The 26095-nt window shown below is 38.9% G+C and overlaps 2 protein-coding genes across 3 annotated transcripts; both read right to left on the bottom strand.

Moving 5' to 3' along the window:
- Window positions 1–4375: 4375 nt before the first annotated feature.
- LOC133976490 (homeobox protein engrailed-1-B-like) lies at window positions 4376–8301 on the bottom strand. The gene is made up of 3 exons (XM_062414709.1): window positions 7758–8301; window positions 6344–6346; window positions 4376–4806 (listed from the first exon to the last, which is right to left on the bottom strand). The coding sequence occupies exons 1-3, from the start codon at window positions 8299–8301 to the stop codon at window positions 4487–4489; spliced, it is 867 nt and encodes a 288-aa protein (XP_062270693.1). The 3' UTR covers window positions 4376–4486.
- Window positions 8302–23440: 15139 nt separating this feature from the next.
- On the bottom strand, window positions 23441–24896 carry LOC133976412 (complement C1q-like protein 2). Of its 2 annotated transcripts, XM_062414619.1 has the most exons (3): window positions 24649–24795; window positions 24199–24615; window positions 23441–23620 (listed from the first exon to the last, which is right to left on the bottom strand). In XM_062414619.1, the coding sequence occupies exons 1-3, from the start codon at window positions 24793–24795 to the stop codon at window positions 23441–23443; spliced, it is 744 nt and encodes a 247-aa protein (XP_062270603.1). The 2 variants fall into 2 exon arrangements, with proteins under 2 accessions (XP_062270603.1, XP_062270604.1); XM_062414620.1 differs by having other exon boundaries at window positions 24199–24896.
- Window positions 24897–26095: the final 1199 nt, after the last annotated feature.

Raw genomic sequence — 26095 nt, 5'->3', positions numbered from 1 at the left:
CACATTATGGAGGCAGCAGCTGAGAAGGAATTACTCTAAACTTCTATACTGAACAGCCCAAACCGTCACAGGGCAGTGATCTAAGAAGCTCCTTTAAATGGGCCTGTGTGTGTGTGTGTGTGTGTGTGTGTGTGTGTGTGTGTGTGTGTGTGTGTGTGTGTGTGTGAAGGGTGTCTTTCTTATCCTGCTGTTTTCCACATGCTTGTACGTTTCATTTCATTTCACTGTGTGTATCTTTGTCATTTATCCCTTTAAAGCTGTAAAGAAATAAGCATGTATTTTCCACCAGCGTGTATCACACAGAATAAACAACCCTCTCCTCCTTTGTTTGATTGACAGGTGGTTAGCCTGCATGTTTTTTGACAAGGAGTTTATACATCAGTGTCCAGCACTAAGGGAAAATATCTTATTATGTTACAGCGGGGTTAAAAACTGGGTCAACTTCTGTAGAGGTGAATCAATCATTTAGAAGGTCGGGAAACAAATAATACAGAATAAAATACAAATTATTCCTAATCTAGATTTTCCTATCTTTTTTTTTTTGGGTGCATATTCATGTAAAATGATGCTTTTAATATTAATGTTCAATGTGGAAAAGGCTTACATGCTTGGCAACTGATATGTGCAAATATAATTAAATGCAGAAACTGTTGGGAGGGATTTTCAAAATAAATTATCTTCTATTACAAATCAAATTCCTGCATTGGGAAATACAGAATTGTTAGTAGCAAGTATCTCATTATGCAGAAAAATCTGATATGATTGTATATGTGTTATGGTATATGTATTTAACATATAAACAGCATTTGGATGTTGTAAATGAGAGTTATTGTTGGGTAGTTTAAGCTTTAATAATTCAACATATTTCATAAGGTGATTATATATTTTATATGTAAAAAGTACATTATCATTCATTGAAATGAAGTAGTATAAAATGGGAATATTCAAATAAAGTGCAAATACCTTTAAATTGTACACCAGTGCAGACACATGTGAGATGTATTTAGCTATCAGGGCTGTTCAGTGACAATTTCAACATGACATCAGTGCTGTGCATGGAGCCTGAAAGGTCGCCATGCACTGGCACCTCTGTGAGCCAATGCAAATAGGCTGCATTTTAGGCAGAGAGCATGGCGACTGTGTGTGTGTGTGTGTGTGTGTGTGTGTTTGATCTTCTGAATGCAACTTTTCCCCCCCTAACACTAAAAAAAAATCCTCCTGCAAACTTTCTCAGCAGTGAGTGTGCTGTGTGATGTTTGTGCTGCATGCTTCACACACCAACACCGTCTCCTCTGCACTTTCTGCATATTATATAACATCATTGTTCTTCTTCTTCTTCTTGGTGGAGGCTGATTTGTTCTGTGCATGTGTGCTGCTGCTACCTGCTCTGAATCCAACTCTCCCCCACCCACCCACCACCTCCTTTTTAAACGGGAGAGATTTCCAGTGTGTATTCTCCTTTTATTGCTTTCATTTGCATATAAATTAAATCCATATTGTGCCTGCGAGGCAGACTATGCTAACTATGCAAACGATCCCTGGCTTTTCTTTGTTTTACAGATAAACCCTCGGCTTCCCTCAATGACAAGGTGGGAGGGAGGGGTGGTGGGGGGGTGAAAGAGAGAGAAATCCTCTCGCTGTTTCATAATTGTATGAATTTTAAATACACTGTCATAAGATCCTCTTCCGCATTCACAGCAGGGGAATGAAACTATCATCATAATATTGGAGCTGCAGGGTTATCTGACCGTGAAGAGCCGAGCAGCCTCTTCACCTCTGCTCACACATGCAGGCCAGATGGCCACAGAGCCTCAAGTGCACAAACACATTTAGGCCTGTGTGTGTTTTCTAAACACACTGACAACCTTTTGAATCAAATAAATAATAATAATACAAAAATAAGTTTATTTAGCTGATGCAAAACACTATTTTAATGTCATAATTAGAACAAATCTATTGTTTTATATGGAATAACAAATACATCCACATTACTTTCATTCAAATCAGTTTCATTATGTTTAGATTTAATTAGATTTAGTCTCAAACTAACTGAAACCAGCCTCTATGAATATTCATTTATTCATTTTAGTGAATAGTGACATTAAATTATTCCTAATATTGCTGTGGACCCCCAGGAAAGCCCTTCCAATGACCCCTGGAGGTTTGCAGTGCTGCCAGCACACATTTGACCTGCACTAAAACTGGCTCTGCAAATCAAAATGAAGATGATTTTTTATTCTTTTAAAATAATAATAATAATAATAATATAGCTGTGCAATGGGAAAAATCTATTCAATTTGCGCTGATTAACAGGCGCTACATTGTCTGCGCGTCACCCCTGAAGTACAAGTCTCTTCATAAATAAGTGAAAAATAATAAGCTCAATGTTTTAAGAGGTTAATTAAAATTTAAAAACCTGCCTATATAAACTAACAGCAAGCCCCTGGTCGTTGTTATTGAAATCAATTATTAACAGGCTGTACTGTGCTTATTAAATCTGCTCTATAGGCTGAGCTGCTGAACGCAAACGCAGCAGTGGCGTTTGAAATAATTAAAAAAGAGAGGAGTGAAACTCGGAGGCCGTGAGTCCTGCTGCAGACCTCTGCAGACTCATCAGCTCTTAATTAAATAACCCGAGCCGCTATCAGCTGTTTTAGAAGCGAGGCCGCAAAAAACACAAATCATATAAATGAGTGTTGGTTGTTTAGAGCGGGAACAGTATACATGCTGACACCTCTGACACATCTGCCACATCTCTTCATAATTACATTTAAAATATCTGCTGCCAGGGTGGAAACAATCTGCTCATTTCTATTTTATTTGTGACTAAATATTTCTGTATTATAGCTGCTCTCAACAAGGCAGACTGAATATGTCCATATGAATAATAAAGTTATATACAAAGAGGCTATCTTGGGCTCACAGGCCGTTTTGGATGAGTGAATATTGTCCAGGATCAACTCAATCTACACTGACTGCTATTAAAAGTGACGCTAAATGCAAACAGAATGCATCTCAATGAGTGATCAAATAAGCTGTCAAAGATAGGAAGAAAACAGGAGGGTTGACTCCTCACTATAATGCGACACAAGTATTATAAAATAAAAATAAAAATCCATAATATTAGTATTTCACACATTTTTACAATAATAATAGTGGTTTTGATTTTATACATAGTGTCCAATTTTGAGGTTTTTTTTCTTTTTTAAACTGACACGTAAAAAGTGAAGTTTCTATGTTTATGGCTCTATTTATATTTCTAACAATCGAGTACAAACAATCACTTTATTAGATGAATCAATAGCGCCTGTAGTCATAATGCAAACAGCTTCCACTCAGACACAAAACCCGGTGTTATTCTGTTAGTCTGGCTGCTCTGTCTGACCTTGTAGTGCAACACACACACACGCACGCACACACACACACTGAGAAACACACGTCATGTCAGAGTTCACAGCCAGGCTCTATCAAACCTGAACCTGAGGTCACATGAGGTCAAACGAATCCCGCATAGAAACCCAGGTGCCTCCTCGTCTACAAGCGCTCTGACACACTCCTGAAGCAATGGTCAACTTCATAGAGCTGCGCAGAGTTTAGTCTCCTAAATGCTCCCCAATAGATGAATTAACAGTTTTCCATCATGGAGGAACAGTGTGTGAGCGTGTGTGTGTGTGTGTGTGTGCGCGCGCGTGTGTCCCTCAAATATCAGAAATACTACACATCTTGAATTAGAAATACTCCACATATATAACCACGTGGAATGAAAAGCCCGTGAATGTCAGTGGGCTCCTTTTAAAATGAGCTGTGTCACATTTATTTTACACCCTTAATTTATGCTCACACCACAATTTTATAAGGATGTTTGGAGGTCTAATTAAACCAAAGCTCGTTAAGTTTTTTTTTTTTTATATGAAAGTGAAATAATATTTTTCCAATTAGGGTTTTTTCCCCTCCGACCCTCTCCTCAACGCGTATAGCTACTTAATCTGTGGAAACGAATAAAAGAAATTAACTCCATCCATCTAACTTTCTCTCTTTTTTATTTCAGACTACATGTGAACATATTAAAATCTTTGGCTTGTCTGCGAACTGATGTGTTGAAGGAAATATGCGGGACAGGGACACCACAAAAAAACAAAAAAACCCTAAAGAGCCAATCAGACATCCTAAAAAAAGAAAACAAAAAAAACAATGAGCGACAGACGGAAAGGATGGAAATGTCCAGCAGGTAGTGACCTAATGAGAGATGAGCTCACACCTGAAATTAAATATACTGTATACAACATGATAACTGCAGTGGCTATATAAACTTTAATAACGATCGTTCATTTATATAATTATGTCCATATACTGTTACCATAAACAGAAATCTGTGTTTTTAAATAGCGTTTACTCCTCCAACTCCTCTTGTCCATTTTTTTTTCATTTTTTTATATTCTCATTATCTCCAAAAGAGTGAGACCCTCAGCAGGGAATGTCCGAGTCTCTATTCACTGTCCTCCTTCTCCTCCTGCACGGTGGTCGTTGAATGGTTGTAAAGTCCTTGAGCCATGAGCTGCATGGCCAGGCCGTTCTTGTAGCCGGTGGCCTTTTTAATCTTGGCCCTCTTATTCTGGAACCAGATTTTAATTTGGGACTCGTTGAGGTTGAGTTCCTGGGCCAGAGACTGTCTCCGCTGCTCCGTTATGTACCGGTTGGCCTGGAACTCGGTTTTCAGTCTCTGCAGCTGTTCGGCCGTGAAGGCTGTCCTGGGCCGCTTGTCTTCCTTGGTGCTCTTCTTCTTTTTCAGTTTCCTTGTCCTCGGGCCTGGTGTAGAAACAACAATGGCACGAACACGTAAATGTCAGAGCTGAACCCCTCACATGTGAAATATTTACTCCCGGCCTGCAGCACATGTTACATATGAGGCGCTAATATTTAGCATCAAAGCTGCTGCTTATATCTCTGATGACAGATGAAAGCGTCTTATTATCTGCTCAATATGATCAAATACATCAAAGTCTTTTCATATGAGTGATTGGGTCAGTGTGTACAGGGCGCAGGCGCTCTGTGTTACATTTTTAAAGAGAACTTCTCATTTGAATCATTTGATGATTTGTCTGTAATGTGATTGACTCCTCTCTACAATATATCACGTTACGTTTGGGCTCGCTGAGGTTACATGGTGCAGAGAGAAAGCCACACTTTGCTATTTGGGCCTCAACCCAAACCAGGGTTGAGTTCTAATGAGCTTTCAACATGAAAACGTAAATTTTAACAACACGAATAAATAGTGCAGCGTGATAACACACTCCTCTCTGGCTCGGTGCTATAAATAGTACTGCTTCACACACACGGCGGAATTACACTCATTTTAAACGGGACTTTATTATTATGTATTATTCTAGCCATGTGGATTTTTTACCCGCAAGTTACAAACAGTTAAAGCGGTGACACTATCACGCATGACCATTAATTACTGATCAACTAATATGAAGTCATATGTAATGAAAGATGAGGTGACAGGTGTGTGGAGGAGAACTCAGCCAATTAGCAGAGGACAGAAATGAGGTCTCTTCGTTTCATACAGGAAGTGTCCAACAATATGTTGTACCCTTCACACCTTAAAGTATTAAAACGTAGTTTATTTTTAAAGTGAAAGAATGGATCAAATATAGCTGCATAAATAGGATCATTGGGGGGAAAAAGTGTAAAATCTATATGAGTGTATATATGTGATATTAACATGGAATGCTGGTACATTAGAGGCAGGCGGGCCTTTGTGTGAAGTATATTCAGGCCCTGATATCTGACTTGTGATTGGGCCAAAATAAGCAGCAGCCCGCTGCCACGCTTCACGTCCAATAAACGGAGTCTCTGCGCAGACAACACAGGTTAACATTACCACTGTGTTCTCTGCAGAAAGCTTTAAGTCTGTGATAGAGTGAATGGAATCCATCCAGGTGTGATTCCTTCATATAAACATGTACATACAGCTGTGCTGAGGTACAATCTGTCCTCATTTAATAAAGCTCTATCAGGACAGTAATAGTGAGTTTATCACACAGCTAATTAGCATTAGAGCACAACGCGTGTTATGTTACTGTAGTTAGTCTCATAGTGATATATGTGAGTGAGAGCAGTAAATGCATTGTGCAGTCAGACCTGGCTCTCACACATTTTATCCAACAGCTTCACAGCACACAAGACTGAGAGAAAGCTTCAGAAATAATACAAAAGCACAACAAACCCCAAATAACTAACAACATATAACAAAATATATCCTAATAAAAAGTTAAAAAGGGGAGTGTGCCGTCATCTTTCATCAGCTCTAACTCATTACTATTATGATCATGAAAATGACCCGCTAAAAACAACGTGACATCATCACCTTCATGTATGTGTGATATGAAACTACAGCCGAGCAAACACACGTTACCAAACACTAAAAAAGCACTCTGATTCTTCATCGTCCACTTTAAACAACGTCGTTAGTGAATGAGGACTTGTTATTTTTACGATGATTATTTAAAAAGCCTTCATGTCGTGTAAAGAGCAGGCTTCTGCATCCCTTTAACCCCCAAACTTTACCCTCCTAACACTCAATGAATACTGTCTCACAACCAGCCAGCCTGCACAATTATAGACAATAAAGAACGAAATAAACAAACACACACAAAACTGGTCTAAACATGATTTTTATAGCATTGATCCATAATACACTTTTGTCTATTAAATAACATTTTGTGACTTTGTATTGTGTGTTTAACACTTTTAACACGTCAAATCTTCAATATAACATACACACTGAATTTAACCATCTTTAGATATATTTTATTTAATTTATATCCGTCAAATACGACTAAATAACAACCAAATGAGGCATTAAAAGAATAATCTTCTATTTTTTATTTGAACTTGAAATAAGTGGTCAGTGTAGTGTTGTGTAGCAAAACAATATTTTATATTCAGGTAACTGATTCGTTTTTTATATCATGTATACTATTTTGTAAATTAGCCTTTTGATATATTATTGTTGCAACACTCTAAATTATATTCTAATAGAATTACTATTTTTGAGCTATTTGAGTCTATCAATACTTTTACAAACCAAACAGAGCTGCACATAATATTTTAGCGATTACATTTTACACAACTGTCAACTTTTAACAGCTTATTAGATCACATTTAGTCAACACAACATGTGTTTACTGACAGGGAGAGATCATATTATTCTCTCCCAACACAAAGAAAGGCCAACATTTATTTGTATATATATATTGAAGGGAACTTTTTAGCGTCATGTTATCAAACTGCACTGAAAATGATTCCTCTGATTTTCCAGCACTTACTGTTCAGATCAATAGTAAATATATTGTAAGAAAAATCTTTATGGGACATAAAATCACTCATAATGCGCTTCATTGTGCGTAAATATGTGTGTATGCATGTGTGTGTGAAAGAGGGAGAGTTATAGCTATATATATAATTTTATTTTATTCAGTGATATTTTACTTTCCCTGCACACCTTATTTTATATTCATATTTTTAACGTCTGTTATTTTTGTCTTAGAAATGGCTTGAATAAAAGAGATTGGATGAGGAGCAAAAAAGGGGGAAATAAGCATTAAATATAGGCCAACCTTTACTGCCTGTCATTAGAGTAACTTTAGAGAAAGTGTGTCAGATACATGAAGGGTTTGATTCCATGACTGCTATGAGAAACACTCATACTATGTACTGTAGGTTATATACACATGGGACAATTAGCGCCTTACCAGATGAGGGCCGGTCCGAGTAGCGTGTACAGTAAACCCAAGCGGGCCACAACAGCGGCTGGCTTTCTTTCGTTTTGGGCGGAGGAGCTGCACTGCTGCCACTCACTATCACTATAGACGAGGGGCTGTCTGCATATCTCATAGTCCCGTTGCTCTCCGCTTCGCCTTGTTTCGACGAGTTCTGCTTGGAAGACGGCGAGGAAGACGACGACGACGAAGAGGAAGAAGAGGGCGAAGAAGAGGAAGAGGTGCTGTCGCTGCTACAGTTAGAGTCCAGGCAGAGGCTACCGGTATGCGGCCTCGCCACCAGCGGGTTGACGTTCTCTCTACCCGGCGTCTGGCTCCGCTCTCGGTAGCTCGCCTCCTTTTTGCAGCCGAAGTCCGGCCGGAGGATGTTGTCGATGAAAAAGTTGGTGGTTCTGTGGGCCTGCTGGGCGGCCTGGTGGGGTAAAATCATGGGAGGGGATGGGAGGTTCGGCGACAGGGACATGCTCTCCTCCTCGGTCGAGTCCCGGCCGCTGTTGGGCTCCTTTTGCTCTTCCATGTAGCCGGCGACGGTGACAAAATTTCAACCTCTCCACACTAAACTCCACTTGTTGCTCGCTCTCTCTCCCGCCCCCCGTCGGTATCCAATTTAGACGGTCAGCATGTAAAAAAAACAAAAAACACAAGCCTTCTCGCTGGAAATAAAAGGAATAAATACCTGTCTTAGTTTCTAATATCACCTACAGCGGCGACATGTCGTCTCCTAATATTCTTCCGAGACCTGGCATAGCGACCAGCTCCCCGTTAGAACCAGTGTCCGTGCCTCTCCCCGGTGCAGCATAATATCTGTGTATTCCTAAACTCTCCTAAACCGCGTTATCTCCCCTCTAACGTTTTTTTTTCCTCTTCTTTCTCATACACCCAGTGTGCGCGTACACACGTGCAGCGGACCAATCAGCTGCGGAGATCGTCCCTGTCACAATTGACGACGTCCAATTAGGGCTTTAGAAACGCAACGAGCTCTAGAACGCGCCCCTAGTAAGCCCGCGCGTATAGTTGGATCGATTTCGGGTGAGAGCGCACGTGCATACACATGTACACAACAAAACAAAAACAACAAAAACAAGAGCGAGAGAGCCGTCAGTGAGAATGCCACGCGGGAACACTGTAAGTTATGGAAAATGTGAATTTGAATTGAAATTCATGTGGTTAAATCACAGTTTTGCTTATGTAGACTATTGTTTTATTGCAAGAATAATACATTTAGAAAAACATATATAATTGAAATTACTTTAAACTATGATAATTTTTTTTAAGTGTACCTACAATCTTCTGGTGTTTCCTGTGTTGCTTTTTACAGGCATTATGTAAATATATAATTAATAATTTGGCATGTGCCCATTTATATTAGGCAAACACCTACAGCACAATTAATTCTCTTAAAATGTAGGTGACAGGGTGAAACGCATGAAACGTTATTTTAGAAAAAGAAAATAAAAGAGAACAAACCCTCTCATAAGCAAAACCCAATCATTCTCAGAAGGATCAACGATCAACGTATCCAAAATAGTTTATTTGGCAATTTTCAGCCCTTTTTTTCTCTTCATTGGCATTTTTCACGTCCTCTCGGCTCCCGTTTGACGCATCTAGGCCATGTTTATGATTCAGGTTTTGGATAATCCAGCTTTTGGCAGCACCACAAAAACACATCCCCTCAATAAAATAAAGGAAGAACATTAAATTGAACTTTATAAAAACAGAAAGAGGCATTGAAAGCAGGAATGTGTCGAGATTATAAACAGTGGTTTTGATTTTAAAAAAAAAATAAAAAAAAATCCAGAAAAAGAATAAAACGGCCATCAAGCTCTAATTGGCGAATTGAAATAATAGCATTAATAATGATAATAGCAACAGTGTGAAAGTGGGGACGTGTTGATGTTGAACACGGCCGCAGTGAAATCTTTATCCCACAGGCCGGAGTGGGAAGCCATGGCTACTTAATTAAATTCCAATTAGGACAGTATCAATATGCTGTTTAGCCGCAGCGCCATTGTGCCTAAATGAGCACTCAGTCTGCTCTTATCTGGCGCCGCAAAGAGAGGCTCCTTGAGAGGGACTGCAAGAGATAATTTATAGCTTTTAATTAGTCTTCATTCCGCCCGATCAGCCCGGTGTTCATCACGGGGAGAGGGCTGAATAAAACCCGAGTCAAAAACGCTGTCACCGGTCCCTGGCAGGGCCCTTAATCAAAGTGAAGCAGGGGCCCGCGCTATTTCCAAGGTGCTGATAAAGCTTGTTGAATAATAGCGGGGGCCCTCGGAGACACCATTTGCAGAAATGACTTTATTGACGGCTTAACGTTGGTGATTCATTTTACCTTTCATGTATTGGGAGTCGGATTTGTCGCCGTAATAGGATGATAAATGCACTGACGGATCGCAGCCCCGTTTTTATTGAGTAGCCTATATAGTACTGGGTGCTTCAGCACACACACACACACACACACACACACACACACACACACACACACACACACACACACACACACACACACACACACACACACACACACAAAGCTGATGTTCCGTCTAAGTAAAGTAAAGGCAGGGTGTGTGTGTGTGTGTGTGTGTGTGTGTGTGTGTGTGTGTGTGTGTGTGTGTGTGTGTGTGTGTGTGTGTGTGTATTGTACCTGAAATTACTTCTATGATACAAACAAGAAAATCATGTTTCCATGTTTTCAGGCGACTCAGCTGATTGTTTCCTTCCTGTGTGAAGGATTAAATGAAACAAACGCCAAACAAATATAAACTACACAACTGCCCCACATCCTAAATTAGTTTTCTTTTTATTGTCTTTAGATTATTCCAGCTTTATAACAGCCAACACTCTTATTACACCATGCAAACTATTTGCCTCCAATTATGAATTGAATTACTCCACAGCTGTTTGTTGTTTTATGACAGGACCTGTGATATTTATAGAAAATTGTCCCTTTTTTTTCCAAGTTAGTTTTTCATAAAGTAAAAAAAAAGTCTTTGAGATTCATCAATAAAAGTCATTAGGCCTATATTTGAAATTAAAAGGTGTGATGTGTCCACTGCAGTAAAATCAAATAATCAAACTCCCAAAATGAATTACTTAAAGGAGCTTGTAAAAAAGAAATAAAAAATAAAATAAATAAAATGTAATTTTGGTCACTCAAACTATTTCCGTCTTTAATTCAATTTTTATCCATATTGAAACATTAACAATAGCGTCACCGTCCCCATGCAACGTTATAGAAAATATTTGCTTTAATTAAATCTTAAGTGATCAAAGTGAATTCAGATTTCACCCCAAAAAAGGCTGCAGTAATGAATATAACAGTAATCTTCTCCACAACAGTGACCTATTAGCCTTGTGACTTTTTTTATGGCGACAAAGCATATTTTAATATTGGCTCATGTCCACTCCAAATATGCTTCTCTGAGTTGTCACACATTAAATTTTTTTTAATTTTACTTATTTATTTACTTCAGTTGAATCTCCTTTGTTTGAGCCACCAAAAAACAAAGAGAAAAATTCATCTTTTTCACGTGATCAGATGGATTAAAAATGTTTCAGATGACAGAGTTACTGTGATACTCAGAGAAAAGTTGTGAAGCTGTAGGTGGCTTCAGTCTGCAGCTGTATACTTGTGCTGTCACCCAGTGGAGGAAGAAGAACAAACAGGGCCCTGTTAAATCATTATCTCCATCTTAACAGGTTTCTGCATCCATTTGAACCAAGTGAGCAGTGTAATGTGATCTTGTATATTGTGTCTGAACAGTCAGTTAATTACAGCCAAAGGTGTGTATGTCTTAAAGGAGTCTATACAAGTCTTTAAGCTGTTTTAGTTTATTCTCCAAAATAAAAGAATGTATTAAGTTTACAGAGCAAAGGTTTAAATGATCACCTGCCCTCAGTATAAAGAAAGACCATCTTAACTTGTTCAAAAATGTGTATGGGGGGTGGTCCTGATAGGAAACACTATGGAGACTCATCCACATCTGGAAGGTCAATAGCAAACACAGGACTTTGGCGACATCTAGTGACAGATGTGTAAACGGCACATGCATGTTTGACCCTGTGTCAACTCTGTCATGGTTTAAGTCTATATTTAGACGTAGATATATTTAGATTATTAGATGTGTTTATTTTAAAAGATTTTTTCATAATCTTCTAAAGAAAGATATTATTTTGGTATGAATGATGGAGGCTGTAGACCAGCAGAAAAGCAGAAAATGAAGACTTAAATTCCTCCCATCGAGTTGGAATTTAATTTTCGGGCAACTATAAGAATGATGAAATAGTTAAAAATGTCCAAATCTCACTAAAAATATCCTTGAAACCTGCTTCTTAAGTAAGAAAGTATACACTGCTTGCATTAAATATTCCTTGAGGCAAAGCTACATGAGAACAACCTTTATGAACTAAAATAAGTTTGTTTTTTTAATGAATACGGTTAAAAAAAATAATATATATATATATACATTTTTGGCAAATTATTGATAACCCTAACCCTTATTTGTAATTTGTATAAGTAAAAACACCTAAAATACCTGAAAAATTAAGTTATAAAGTTAATAAAGTAATAAAGTTTTAATTAATTAATAAAAATATCAAAAACTATTAAACTTGGAATGTTTCAGGCCACTAAAAACAGCTGCTTTTTATGCTCAACATATTTTACACCATTTTTATTCCTGACAATGACACTCATATCTTAAAAAATGTTCAGTGGTAAGTTTAATGTTTTCAAATGCCTGTTGGAGATTTCCATGTATATCAACTGTTTTCAACAAATCAACAAATTCTTACTTGTAATTGCTGGCTTTGTCCACTAGATGTCAGAGTAAAGCAGCTGAAAGACACTGAACTGTTTCCATCATTTCACTATAAACAAACACCAACAAGAGTTAGAAAGAAATGACAGAGCATTAATCAATGACAATTAGTGACATTGAAACAAGATGAATGGTTCTATTCTTTCATAAAAGCCAGTGCAGCCCACACAAAAAGCATGTTTCATTTAAAATGTCTGAAAAACAATTTGTTAGATTAATATATATATATATATATATATATATATATATATATATATATATATATATATATATATATATATATTGATCATTTCAAATATCACATCTTGTCTCACAAATCTAAACACTTGGGGCTATAAAACCTAATGAAGAGCAGCCATCAGCTTCAAACTGTTGAATAAATCCTGTGTTTTCCATCTTTTCATTGTTTGACATTTCATAACTTTATGCCACAAGTGTCAAATTTGTAGTGATGTGAAACAAATGTTAAAGAGATTTCACAAACAAGAATGAGTTTTCAATTTAGAGTTTCTCCATCCCGCAGCTGTCTGCCATACAAGCACCTTCAACTATTGAAATGCCAGAAATGTACAGAGGGCATGTTTGCATACTAAACGGTGATTATCATTCACTGAGTTTCCTCTCTCTCTCTTTCTCTCTTTCTCTCTCTCTGTCTGTGTGTCTCTCTCTCTAAGGTCCAAGCTCTCTGCAGTAATAATACATGAAGGGCTCCTCTCACTCATCCATTAATCAGGAGGGAAGCTGAGGTAAAAGAAGGTTGATCTTTGGCCTTCACACACATACACACCCCCTCACCTATCATTAATAATTGAGCGTATATTAATGCAGATAAATAATTAAGCTTTAGGGGACCTCTTTAGAGTCCTAATGAGAAGTGGGCGACAGATAGCTCCTTAGTCTTATTACATCTTGCTGAAAAGTTTGTTGAAAGCTTCAGGTGAAGATAAATGGGCCCCATCTACTAATTGGCAAATTAAATCGATGCAGGCACTTTGCTGGGCTTGTGTTAACAAAATTACCCATCTGCACCTCTGCACGCTGTTGCTATAAAGCAGAAACTCAGATAATGTGTTAAAATGTCTGGTCAGCTAATGGATGGATTGAAATTTGGTAGAAAAGCAATTAATGGCCCCAGTTGGAATTACTTTAGTGATCCATTCACTTTTCTCCTTGCACCATCATCAGGTCATGGTTGTAAAGGCCTCTATAACTAATCCTTACATCTTTCTTTTGTGATCTTCTGTCTCTATGTTGAATTTTTTACAGTTAACGTCCTGTGAAAGTGTAATTAAAATCTAGTTCTAAGCTGTCGTAATATATTTTTGTGCACTCTTTGATTGGCAGTGTAATCTGACACATCTACCACACCCAGCAGTATATGAAGTACCTTATGAATGCATGACTGAAGGGGTCTCGGTATATGTGTGTGCGTGTTCATGTGTGTGTCCTCATCAGCCATGCTGCCTGGGGCCACTCTAACCTTTCAGTCGACTCTCTGAGGATCGCCTCTCTCATCTGGCATCCTCAGCCTGTCACTGTTATCAGCAAGAGGAGAGATAAAAGATATAGTCCTCATCGGCTTTGTTACAATAAAAGCTGTCCGCTCCAATGACTTATTTCCATAACCTTTACTCCACATATATTAGCAAAGATGGATTGCATGTCATGAGAGTACAAAAAAACCTCTTAAGAGACACACTGATAAATTAATGATATCTCGGATAAGTCATTATCAGATTGGAAAGCAGACAGTTTGAGTAGATTTCAGGAAATTATTATTAAGCAATTTATAGAAGAACATTTGTAAGTCATAAATCTGTATTTCATTGGAAAAGCAACAATGAGCTTAATAGCTTCATATTAGCAGCATGATTTTTACAACAAAAAGAGCATCGGATGGTGTACAGGATGAACGGTGGAACCATCTCGGCTGCTCTAAAAACTCCTGTCTGTCATGACAAAGCTGAGGGAGGAGGCAGGACATGAATAATGACAGGCTAAAAGGAGGGGAGGAGGAGAAGGCAGAGGTGGATGATGGTTGAAGGGATAAAGGAGGAAGTGTGTGCGTGTGATCGATCTATGCGTAGTCTCCTTTAGACTCCGATTATTACCCGGCCCGGAGAACAAGACAGAGATGTGCTTTTGACAGCTTTGCCATTTTCTTGCCTGCCTGCATATCATCAGTGTGCATGTGTGCGAGTTCTTGTATTTCCTTGTGTATAAATCAGCTGTCCTCAGAAATATAGAAATGTAATGGCTTAAAGCGAAGGTATTTTGGATATGATAGAGGAAGTCCTGGATATAATGTGTAAAATCAAAATTAAGGATTACATTTAGGATAAAAGGTAGTCAGTTTGAAGTTGTTTGGAACTACCGAAACAGCAAAGTATGTAGTTATATTTATTAACATAAAGGAAAAAGAAAATGGCATTTAAAACAATTCATTATTAAGCATAACTCTGTCAGTGATGTAAAGATCCTTCAAATAACAGCTTTAAGCAAATGAAACCACTTTTACTAGCTGCCACTGCTGCCATTAAGGTTTATGTCTTTTCAAGTGTGTCAAACAACAACAACAGCAATAAGCTGCGACATGGCATTATCCAAGAGTGACATCTCAGTGCATCTTAACGACTAATGAGGCGAGTGACGGATCAGTGGAAAATCCCAGAGGCCAGTGTTGCAGGTGACAAGTGTTGTGTGAAAATCATGTGCTGCATTTAACAGATGTTTTCATGAATCCGGATGCTAATGTCTCATGCTTAATATTAAACACTGTTTGTCTTGGCAGTCTTAGGCTGTGACCTCATTAAGGATCCTAGTGGCCCGAAGGTCGAAGCTGTTCCCTTAGCCTCTCATTGCTAGCCTGGTGTGTCTGGTACCTACTTCCTGACTGTAGCAGGGATAAAAGGCTGTTGTCTTGGTAGTTTGGGTCTTTAATATTTATCCTAGCCTCATTCTTGCAGCACCTGGTGTAAAGCACTGTCTATTGTATGTTCACCTGACCTAACCACAACCTAACTGTTCCTTGAAGGGTCTTGCGTCCCTGTTTGGTGCTGTTTCTGTATCGGGCAATGATGTTCACCGCCAGGATACTCTTGATGGTGCAGTAGTAGAAATGTCCTTGTTTTTGAATTCTCTGCCTTGCCTGCCTCACCACTGAGTTAATGTGCATCCCCAAAGTCAGTGATGTTGATACCAACGTACTTAATGCTGTCCACCCTCTCCACTGAAGACCTGTTGATGATTGGTGGGCACCAGTGGGTCATGTCCTTTTCTTCTTTCAAGAAGGCCTTTTCATTGGTATCTGTGATCAGGACCACTACAACTGTGTCGTCCGCTATCTTGATGATGGTGTTGGAGTCAAAAATGGAAACACAGTCATGTGTGTACAAGTCGGGAATCCACATGCACATTGAGATGTTAAAGTGGAGTGGTGCTATAGTGTCTACCATTGATCGGTTGGGACAGTAAGCAAACTTAAGTCTTGTGTGTGTAACTAACTGCTCAAAGCACTTAATCGCTACTGAGATGAGTGACATTTGGTGGTAGTCATTGAGGCAGGTTGGTCTGGTTTTCTTGAAGCATGTGGGTATGACAGATTGAGCCAGTGACAAGTTGAATATCATTGTGAACACCAGCACTAGTTGGTCAACACATAATTTAAGGTCCTACCCACTGATACCGTCTGGTCCTGCTAGTTTTTGGTGTTCACACGCTTGAAAACCCCCCTGCCGTCATGCTCAGAAACCACTAACCTCTGCTTGAACTGTTTTTGCTTGTTGGCAGCTGTTGACCTCAAAGCAAGCATAGGAGTTGTTTAGCTCACTTGCTCGAGACACATCAGCACTTGACAAGGGTGTGGGTGGGGGCGGGGTGCTTGTAATCGTCCATAGTTCATAGACCTTGCCACATGCTTCTGGGATTGTTCAAGGGGTTGTTGAGTCTTCGTGTCCTCTCACTGCTTTCCCAGTCCATCTTCTTTCCCCTCGTTTGGCCGATTAATGCACAGAGGAGATGTAATTTTCAGAGTACGGACTGACAGATCGAGTGAGTCATCATTTGGCTGAATCATTATTCAACACACAAACTGAAACACTGAGCATAAATTCCTTTGGGGCAAAATCTGCAGGAGTGTATCTGTCTCAGTTCTTGTGTTTATCTGAGTTCATTTGGAGTTTTTTTTTCATACGGTCATGAGATTAGATGCACATAATTTGATAATAAGAATAAGAATAATAGAAAATGTTGAATAATATTTTAGCATGCAATAATATGAAACATCATTTTGTCATTTCCCATATACTTTACAGTAATAGTTAATACACATTTACTTTATATAAAGTATATCAATATCAGACATGTGCAAAATGAGCCGTGTTGCACGTGCATGAAAGGGGTTGCTTGGGGCTGAAATAAAATATAAATCCAACATGGGAATAAACAAACACATTTGCTCTTCAAAAAAAGTCCAAACCACAATTCATCCATGAAACAACATGTTTGTTTGAAGTCCACACAAATGTTCACAATTGTCTAAATTACATTAAAACTTTTACTTGACTCAATCAATCGACCCATGTGAGCTCAAAAAGGTTTTGATTTTTAAACTGTAAGATTTATAAAGTTGATTTAGTTTGAATTTGTTTAGGATCAATTAACATTTTTATATAGTCTGTTACTTATACAATAACAGGCATCATTTTTGTTTGGGTTACATGACATTACAACAAATTGTATTGTTTGTGTGAGCAAAAAGAAAACCTACAATACTCTCCCCGTTTCCCTCCCCCTCTCCCCAACTAAAATCTCAGTGTGTTCCTTAAATAAATGATTAAATAAAGTTTAATCCAACCGACATCTTCTTATTTCAAAGATACACTGTGCTCAGACCGACATTGCTCCTCTGCACACTCTTCAGTTTAACCTTCTTTATTTAGTTTTCTAGCAAGGATATTCTTCTTTGCCAGTTGTGTGATTTGTGAACACATCAGCTTGAATCAGATTTATAAACCAAACAACATAGGAACATCAGAAGAAAGTTTTTAGGTGTGAGCTAATGTAAAAAGAAATCTCAGATTCTGCTTTTGCCTGCTCGGCAGCTCCCTTCAGATGTCCCTCTTTATATTTTGCTCATGCCACACTGGCATTTGCATCTCAGGCATGGACGATACTCGTGGATCAATCATCGCAGGGAGAAAATCGGTGGAGTGAAAGAAAGAGGAGAGGTTTTAAAAATGTCCTGATGATTGGCTGCCTGAGCTGGGAGCTTGTCAGCAGCGATTTTTCATGTCGATCTGGTAATCAGACACTTTGCTGAAATCAGCTCAGGCAGACTCCTCTTGACTGCTAGAGACGCACGTTTCAGCTAATGGTTAGCAGCAGCAGGCTGGTATGTTTGGACATGCTGAATTGTTATTAGATTATACTAGCATAATTGAATTAAAGTATAATCATAGTTTACATAATGAAGGTGTCAGATACACACAAACACAACACACACAAATACACACAGCTTGGCAGAGGCAGCAAGAGTGCCTGGCGACACATGCTATCATTACTCCAATACGATGCCTGTTGCTCAGCTGCCTGTCAAGCTGCATTCCCCTGAACCCAATATGTGTGTGTGTGTGTGTGTGTGTCTGTGTACATGCGCGTGTATGTGAGGCCTTGTCCCACTTATCTCATCTATCAGAGAATTTCACTACTCCGTCTGTCAGTCAGCAATCCCTCACTGTCACCTAGATTAGGGGGATGGAGCGGCCTGATCATCTATCGTGTTGTTGTATTTATATGTGTATGTGTGCGTGTGAGTGTGTGTGTGCGTGTGCGTGTTTGTGTGTGTGTGAGAGCATCCGTCTGGAAGCCAGTGACACATACTGCTGTTGATGTCTCAGTTGGTGTCAGCAGCTCCACTTTTCATCCTAAATGTGTCTGCAGTGGGGGTTGCGATCCTTTCCAAGACCATCATGCTTTGATCTTTAAACAGTTTAACAGGCCTCCGCTGGTGACGTCACATTTCCTGATCAATGATCTTTTCAAAAAGTGAGCCTGGTTAATGTTTCATAATATAAAATACTCAAATGATCTTGAAAGAATGTCAAACTTTAATCATCTTTAAACCTTGTTCATCGTCTTGAGGGGATCATTTGTTCAACTTTTGTCATGTAAAACAGTGACTCAACTTCTGAACAGCTAAACTTTATGTAGTGATTTTTAGGGGGGCGTTTAGCTGCTGCTTAAAAAAAACCCTTCATTGATTGTCTGCTTTTTTAGTGTCTAATATTTCTTTGGTCAGACATGGAATGCCTGTCTCCATCTTGATAAAGGTGGACTGTGAAAACAGCAGACTGACAATGATGCAATTGATGTCCAGGAGCCGGTTGCACAACCTCTTCATCAGAGATGGAAAGTAATTAAGTACATTTACTCAAGTACAATACTGGATATTTCTGTGTTCTTATACTTTTTGAATATTTTCCCTCTTACTCCCATCCATCCATCCATCCATCTATCCATCCATTATCTAGGACTGGGTAGCAGTGGTATTAGACTGCAATGACACCCAGATACCCTTGTCCCCAGCAACGCCCTCCAACTCCTCCTGGGGGATCCCAAGGTGTTCCCAGGCCAAGAGATATATGTAATCCTCCCAGCATGTTCTGGGTCTGCCTCAGGGTGTCCTACCAGTTGGACATGTCTGGAAAACCACCAGAGGGAGGCGTCCAGGAGGCATCCTGACCAGGTGCCCAAACCACCTCAACTGGCTCCTTTCGATGCGGAGGTACAGCAGCAGCTCTACTCCGAGCTCCCTCCTGATTTCTGAGCTCCTCACCCTATATTTCTAAGGCTGGTCTAGACAATTCCCACAAGAAGCTCATTTTGGCAGCTTGTATCCTCGATCTCATTCTTTCAGTCACTGCCCAAACCCTCTCACTCCACGACATTTATCTGTATTTTTATATAGATTAGACAAGTGGAAGTTTTTTGGCATGCGTCCCTTTACAGTAAAGCAGTGTCTGGTTGGGGCGCCTCACATTTCAGACGTCTCTGAGTTGTTAGTGGTTTCACCAGAGAGACATGTCCCCTCTAAACTTCTCAGATGGTTTCATTTAAAGAGATGTTTGGAGCTTAAAGAGGTCAAATTATCCAATATTTCGCAAAATAGGCAAAGAGAAATGTTTTTCTTCTTCTTTTCTTCACATTCATCATCTCACGACTCCTCAGATTCAGCTTGTGACCCCTTAGAGAAGGCTGGCTTGGAATTGAAGTTAAAGTACCTAAAACGAGCTAAACTTTGAACAGCTGTCACAGTAAAATGCTCATAATGCAATAGTTGCATCAGTAACAATCCAATAATGTCATAGTTGTCAATCACAGATGCAATTTTCTATACATTTTCTAACAAATGATTTAACTTTTGATACTTCAAGTGTGTTTCACTTAAGGTACTTTTTACTTACTTTCTTTGTTTTTTTAAAATTCATTAATTTATTTATTTATTTTTGCATTTTGAATATCTTAAGTAAAATATCTGAGTACTTTTTCCAGAACTACTCTATATAAGTTCAAACCTAGGTATAACTTAGACTTTACTAAGATTTAAATTTACACACCATACAAATGATTAGCTTTTATTGAACATTTACACTCAGTAACCGCTAGGTGTCACTATTTCAGCTAACTGACCAATCTGAGAGCTTGTAAATATAAGATCAGTTTAGATTGAAGTGTGGTTTAAACTTGATGAAATGCTGTTTAATAATGATGTTATTTGGGAAGATTTAAAGTTACATTTCTCAAAAAGAACTTAATCTTAAATCTTAATAACAGGCTAATATACCTCAAATTATAATGATGTTTGACCACCAAATGTAAGTTAGGTTAGCATAAATATGTATTTTTCCACTTATTCTAAACTGCATGGATAATACTTACTCTGAAACATTACATACATATGTTTAATACATAACTGCAAGAGCAATCAGGAATATACAGGCTCACACCTTCTTCTTGCAGAGCACCGTTCATCATTTGTGTTGCATACATGAACATGAACAACAAACTGTGCCATTTTCTGTTTTCTTTAAAGCAGTTTAAGAATAACACAACCCCTTCTGAGGTGGACAGAGTTAGTTTGTAGTGCAGGAAAAATAAACCAACAGCTTAATAGAGATTTATCTAACCAGACATGCTAATATTTGTTTCCATGATTTCCATTTAAATTGACAGGCATGGTGTGTAAACAGCTGTTTTGTGTGTGTTCCTGAGGCGATGGGATGGAGAGAGAAAGAGAAAAACAAAAAATCAACACACACACACACACACACACACACACACACACACACACACACACACACACACACACACACACACACACACACAACAGCCATCATCCTAATCAAGGCTTACAGCAATATTTCAGTCTAGGGAGGAATTTGTGAATCTCAATACAAGTTAATCAAAAGTGAAACACAGGAGCCGGCAGCCACCAGCTTCCACACAGTTTTATATCTGAAAATATCTAAGATGACTCATTGTAGAGAAAGACATAAAGCTTTTTATTTATGTTACATCACCACACCTCAAACTAGTAACTTTAAGAAAACTTAAAGAGACATACAGCATCAGCTTTCTGTCTTTCAAAATAACAGCAAGCGAGTTATAGAAGAAATGGCTGCTGTTGATAGATGCATAATAATTGTTCTTTTTTTAAAAGTTATATATTCTTAATTTTAGAGTTTCATTTATAGGATAAGATAACTTGGCACTAGAGATGCATTTTATTACTTTTCTTTCTCACTTAATCTATTCATTATTCAGTCTATGAAATGTCAAGAATGAGTGATAAAATGCACAAAGTTACAGTATCTCAGAACCAAAGGTGACATCATCTGGTGGCTTGTTTTGTACGACCAACACTCCAAAACTCATGTTATTCAGTTTGCTAACATATATAACAAAGAAAATATATTAAAAAGCCAGAATCATAACATTTCTTTGCATTGTTGTTTTATAAACCTGAAATTATTAATTCATAATGAACATAGTGGCCAGATAGTGGAAATGGAAGATTTTCTAACATTCAAACAACATGTGAGGTTACTAACACAGACCTCAGTGTAACCTTGTTAAATAAAAACACTGGAGAGCAGATTGGTGTGCTGACTAACAGTGGCTGCGAGCCACAGTGGAGCAGAGGACAATCAGGGAGGCACCTGGAACCTGTGAGCTGAGGCTCAGGACACGCTGTACATTCTCTAACAGGAGTCTGTAGGCTAATGCAACACATTCAGACAGGCAGCCTGGATCTAACAGTTTCTAGGCGAGCGTGGAATGAAATATATACAGACAGATTTCTTGCACGAACATGGAGCTGTGATATGAGATTAAACAAGGAACACCTGCAGGTCTGCAACTGTAGAAAATTACAATTGTTCCATCGACTTCTACAGACTGGTGGAGTCATTACTTTCTCTCACTTGTTCAGAGATTTCCAGACAAAGCAAACTTTTTGTCAAACAATATTTATTGGCATGTATGAGAAGAAAATAGAACAGATTCAGTATCAATGAGAGACATCCATTTGTATCTTTCGTGAATTGGTTATTGTGTGAGACATTGAACACTACTCAAAGCACAAAATGGTCCTTGCTCGCTTTACGCATTTAGATCATGAATGCCGTCAGCTTTGGTACCATTATGTTCTTTTATTAACCTCGTCAGACCATTTCTATTGATGCTATCCTCTAAAATAGGTCCAGCATAACAGGTGACTCAAGGATGTGCTGTATGTTTGCTTTTGTTGTTGATTCCATTTTGCCATGAATAAAGAAAGAAAGAAAGAAAAGAGAGTGGGCTTTAAAAAAAAACAAGTAATATTATTTGGCTAATAAGTCTCAGTATTGTAGTCATCACAGTATCCATGCGTCATTCCGACATAGCTCTAGAAGCTTAGTGACGTCAAAGCTCAGTGACGGAAAGTTATCTCAGTGTATTCAAAAGACTATTTTTACCAATGATGTGCATGTGGTGCAAACTTGTTTCAATTTGCACTCAATGGAGAAGTTTTGCTCAGGTTTGGTTCACCCCTGTAAAGGAATTCAATGTAATGCTTCTATTGAAATTAAGGCTCCAACTATCAATTATTTTTCAGTTGTTTGGGCCATATAATGTCAGAGCCTGAGATGAAGTCATCAAATGTCTCGTATTAGTCCGACCAACAGTCCACAACCCAAAAATATTCAGTTTATTGTCAAAGAAAACTAAACAAATGATATAATATTCACATTTGAGAAGCTGGAATAAGAAAAATGTGAATTTTTTTTCCCATAAAAAATGACTCAAAACAATTAATCAATCACCAAAATAGTTGCAGATGAATTAAATAGTTGGACACTTGTCAGTTAATTGACTAATCATTGCAACTGTAATTGTAATGAATTGATTTAAATATGAGATTTGACCATTTTAAGTGCTGGTGTGACCAGGCTTTAAGGCCAAACATTGTGGTCAAAGTGAATTCTTAAAACAGCTTTTCCATTATTGATTTTATACCTGTATTTGTTTTGAGATCACACACCGTTACACCAAGTGCTTCATCAGGATAAAATCATGCTTTTATAGTTCAGGTTATATATGGAGTGTTAGATGTGTGAGCTTTAACTGCTCTAAATAAACCTGAAACATCAGCTTTCTGAACATACAATAACAGATAAGCAGCTTGTGCAGTGTGGAATCTATACCTTCAAAAGGAGAGAAACATATTTGATGGTATACTTTGATGAAAACAGTTTTCAGTGATGATTACTGTTCGTGGCCCTGCTGTGATGTTTAGTCAGGGTATAAGATAAAGCCGGAGAAGGTGCTGTACTTGTTGTTGTTGCCTCCGTGAGCTTTGCCGCCGTCCAGTTTCACATATACCTCATCTCCAGAGTCCAAGTGCATCACGGCACTGTTGCTGGCGTAGTCGTAGTTCTGGTCTGCATCCTGAGCTATGGCACTGGCCCGAACCTGGAAAGAAGTGGACAAAACTCCTTGTGATAAGTTCTTTTTTTCTTTTACAAGAGAATGCAATATAAATAGAACCTGAGAAAAGTCACCTGAGAATCAAAATGAGAAAAGTTTAAGATATAGAAGAGAAAAGCTGAGGATATTAGGTTAAAAGAATGGTAGCGTCTATAAAGAACACTCATTGTTAAGACAAGACAGATCTGGTCACTCATCCAAACATTTACGCATGAGTGTTATTGCTAAGCAGGGCACGCAGACATGCTTAAATTTGACCAAAACGTCACTGATGTTACCTTCAGTTCATTAAAGATATGAACTGTGAGAATATGTAGTTATATTAATTGTGTTAGGAGAATATATTACCAACCCTCAGGCAGTGTTGTGCGCTTTCGGTGCGTAAAATGGGCATATAGACGGTTAATCTGGTAATGGAATATTGTATTGTCTTTTCATATTAAACCCAATTCAATTGAAATGTTTCTACTTTGTGGTAATCTTGCTGGAAGATTTCCCCAAAAATTCCAACGATATTTTAGATTTATTTGCACACTATTGTTCCTGTTGAATTCACACTTTACCTGTCCGTTTTTGCACAGGTCTGCCCACATGCTGGTCCCGTCTCCTCCCCGCATCAGCACATGGTAGGTAAAGAAATAGATCCCGGACACATGGCAGGTGAACTTCCCGGTGCTTGCATCGTAGTGGTTCCCCAAGTTTGTTATAACATCATCAAACTTTAACACCTCATATCCCTCGTGTGGATTCTTCAGACCGACATAAAAAGCGATCCTGAACCCGTTGGCCGAGGAGTTCACACCTTCTTCCCCGGTGACAGCCCCCGTAGGTCCGGGTAACACAGGGAAGCCGAGTTTACCATCGCCGCGTTCTCCCGGTGGCCCTCTCGGACCTGGGGGTCCTGGTTCTCCCGGCGGGCCCCTAATTCCCGGTTTACCCGGTCGCCCCGGCTCCCCGCGGCTCCCCTGCGCCACCGGGGGCTGCGGTTCAACACCGTTCACGTTCTGGATCACCTTCATGGCGGTGGCGCTTCCAGGTTTGGGGCTATACGGGTCGCAAACCATCCGACAGGTGCCCATCATCTCGTAGTAATGAGCCGAGGCTCCGGGGGTGCGCAGCAGCAGTAAGGGAACAGCCACGGCCAGAGCCAGCAAAACCATCACGACTGCTGTCACCACCAAGACCACCGACCACTTCCTCCGCGCGGTTCGGGGACCAATGCACGATAGAAAACCCGCGGAGCCGCTCTGTTGGGGAATAGTGACGGATGACTGAGTGGCGTCCAGAACGACAACACTAAAGGATAAAGTTCATTAAGAGCGCTTCCCCAGCGGCTCAGACTGGGGAGCAGCTGCGCGTCTTGGCTGGATGGATGGGAGCGCGCGGACAGCTGCGACCAGCTGCGTCCAGCTGTCAAAGTTAACAAAGAGACGACCGGAAGATAGAGGATGTCTCCTGCAAATTAAAGCAGGAGCTTATAGATGTGTTGTGTTTCACAAATATGGAAAAGACATAAATGAAGAACGCACTTTATAATACTATAGGTCTGTTTTAAAGAGAGAGAGAGGGATAGAGAGGTGTGGCCATGCAGGTCAGAACCAAAACAGCATGTAACCTCAAAATCTGAGGCTGCTGTCTGGATCTGATTCATAATATCTGCATTTCATTTGCAGTAAGATGTCAGCAGGCCAGTGGTGGAACGTCACTAGATATTGCTCAGTACTGTATTTTGATGTAGGCCTACTTGTTTACTTTAGTATTTCCATTTGGTGCTACTTCATTCATCTACTCCATTACTTTAGGGAACTTTTGCATTTTTTTCTCCATCACATTTATCTCCATTCATCTGTTTCTTTCCACATGAAGATTTTCCACATGAATCATCTGATCAGTTCATAACAAGTGCTACTTAACAAGACATCATTATTTTACATAACAAACCAGATGTTCAACATCTGCGTCAGTGAAGAGTTTTACTTTAAAATGTTTGACAGGAAGTGGTCTGTTTGGGTTTGACTGCCTTGACAACAGGAGGAAAGTAAAGCAGGTGCATCAAGTTGTTTACTTAAAAATGGCAATAAATATTTAAAATGTAAATTCTGAATATTTATATGGAGAAAAATATATTGTATCCCTGAATGTATCGATTCACGTGTATATTTATACATAACCTAAATGTCAAATTGCTGCATATTTACCTCCTTGACTCTCAGCGGTATAGAGCTGTTTATTTTAGTTTTAATGGGTGGAATACATTATAGGGTTAGTGCACAATCTATTTATACATATCCCCATTGGATATGATTGTTTCAGAGATAGATCTATTTATCCATATTATAAAGTTAGGCGTTTTAATTCATGTTAAACCCATCTAACATATTATGTGAGTCAGTGTTGAAGTTTCTTGTTTTTTAAAAATAATTTTGAGGTCATATTATCCATTTACATCCATGCTAGATG

Source organism: Scomber scombrus, chromosome 24 (assembly GCF_963691925.1).
Source record: "Scomber scombrus chromosome 24, fScoSco1.1, whole genome shotgun sequence".
In the NCBI taxonomy this organism is placed as follows: Eukaryota; Metazoa; Chordata; class Actinopteri; order Scombriformes; family Scombridae; genus Scomber; species Scomber scombrus.
Note: the sequence above shows the minus strand (reverse complement) of the source record. Positions and strands in the feature narration are given on the sequence as shown.

Excerpts from the sequence above, each read along its gene's own strand:
- LOC133976412 (XM_062414620.1), bottom strand. The coding sequence starts at position 24,795 with ATGGTTTTGCTGGCTCTGGCCGTGGCTGTTCCCTTACTGCTGCTGCGC. Across the intron at positions 23,621-24,198 it reads ACCTGTGCAAAAACGGACAG|GTTCGGGCCAGTGCCATAGC; the intron begins GTAAAGTGTGAA and ends ACTTCTTTCCAG.
- LOC133976490 (XM_062414709.1), bottom strand. The coding sequence starts at position 8,301 with ATGGAAGAGCAAAAGGAGCCCAACAGCGGCCGGGACTCGACCGAGGAG.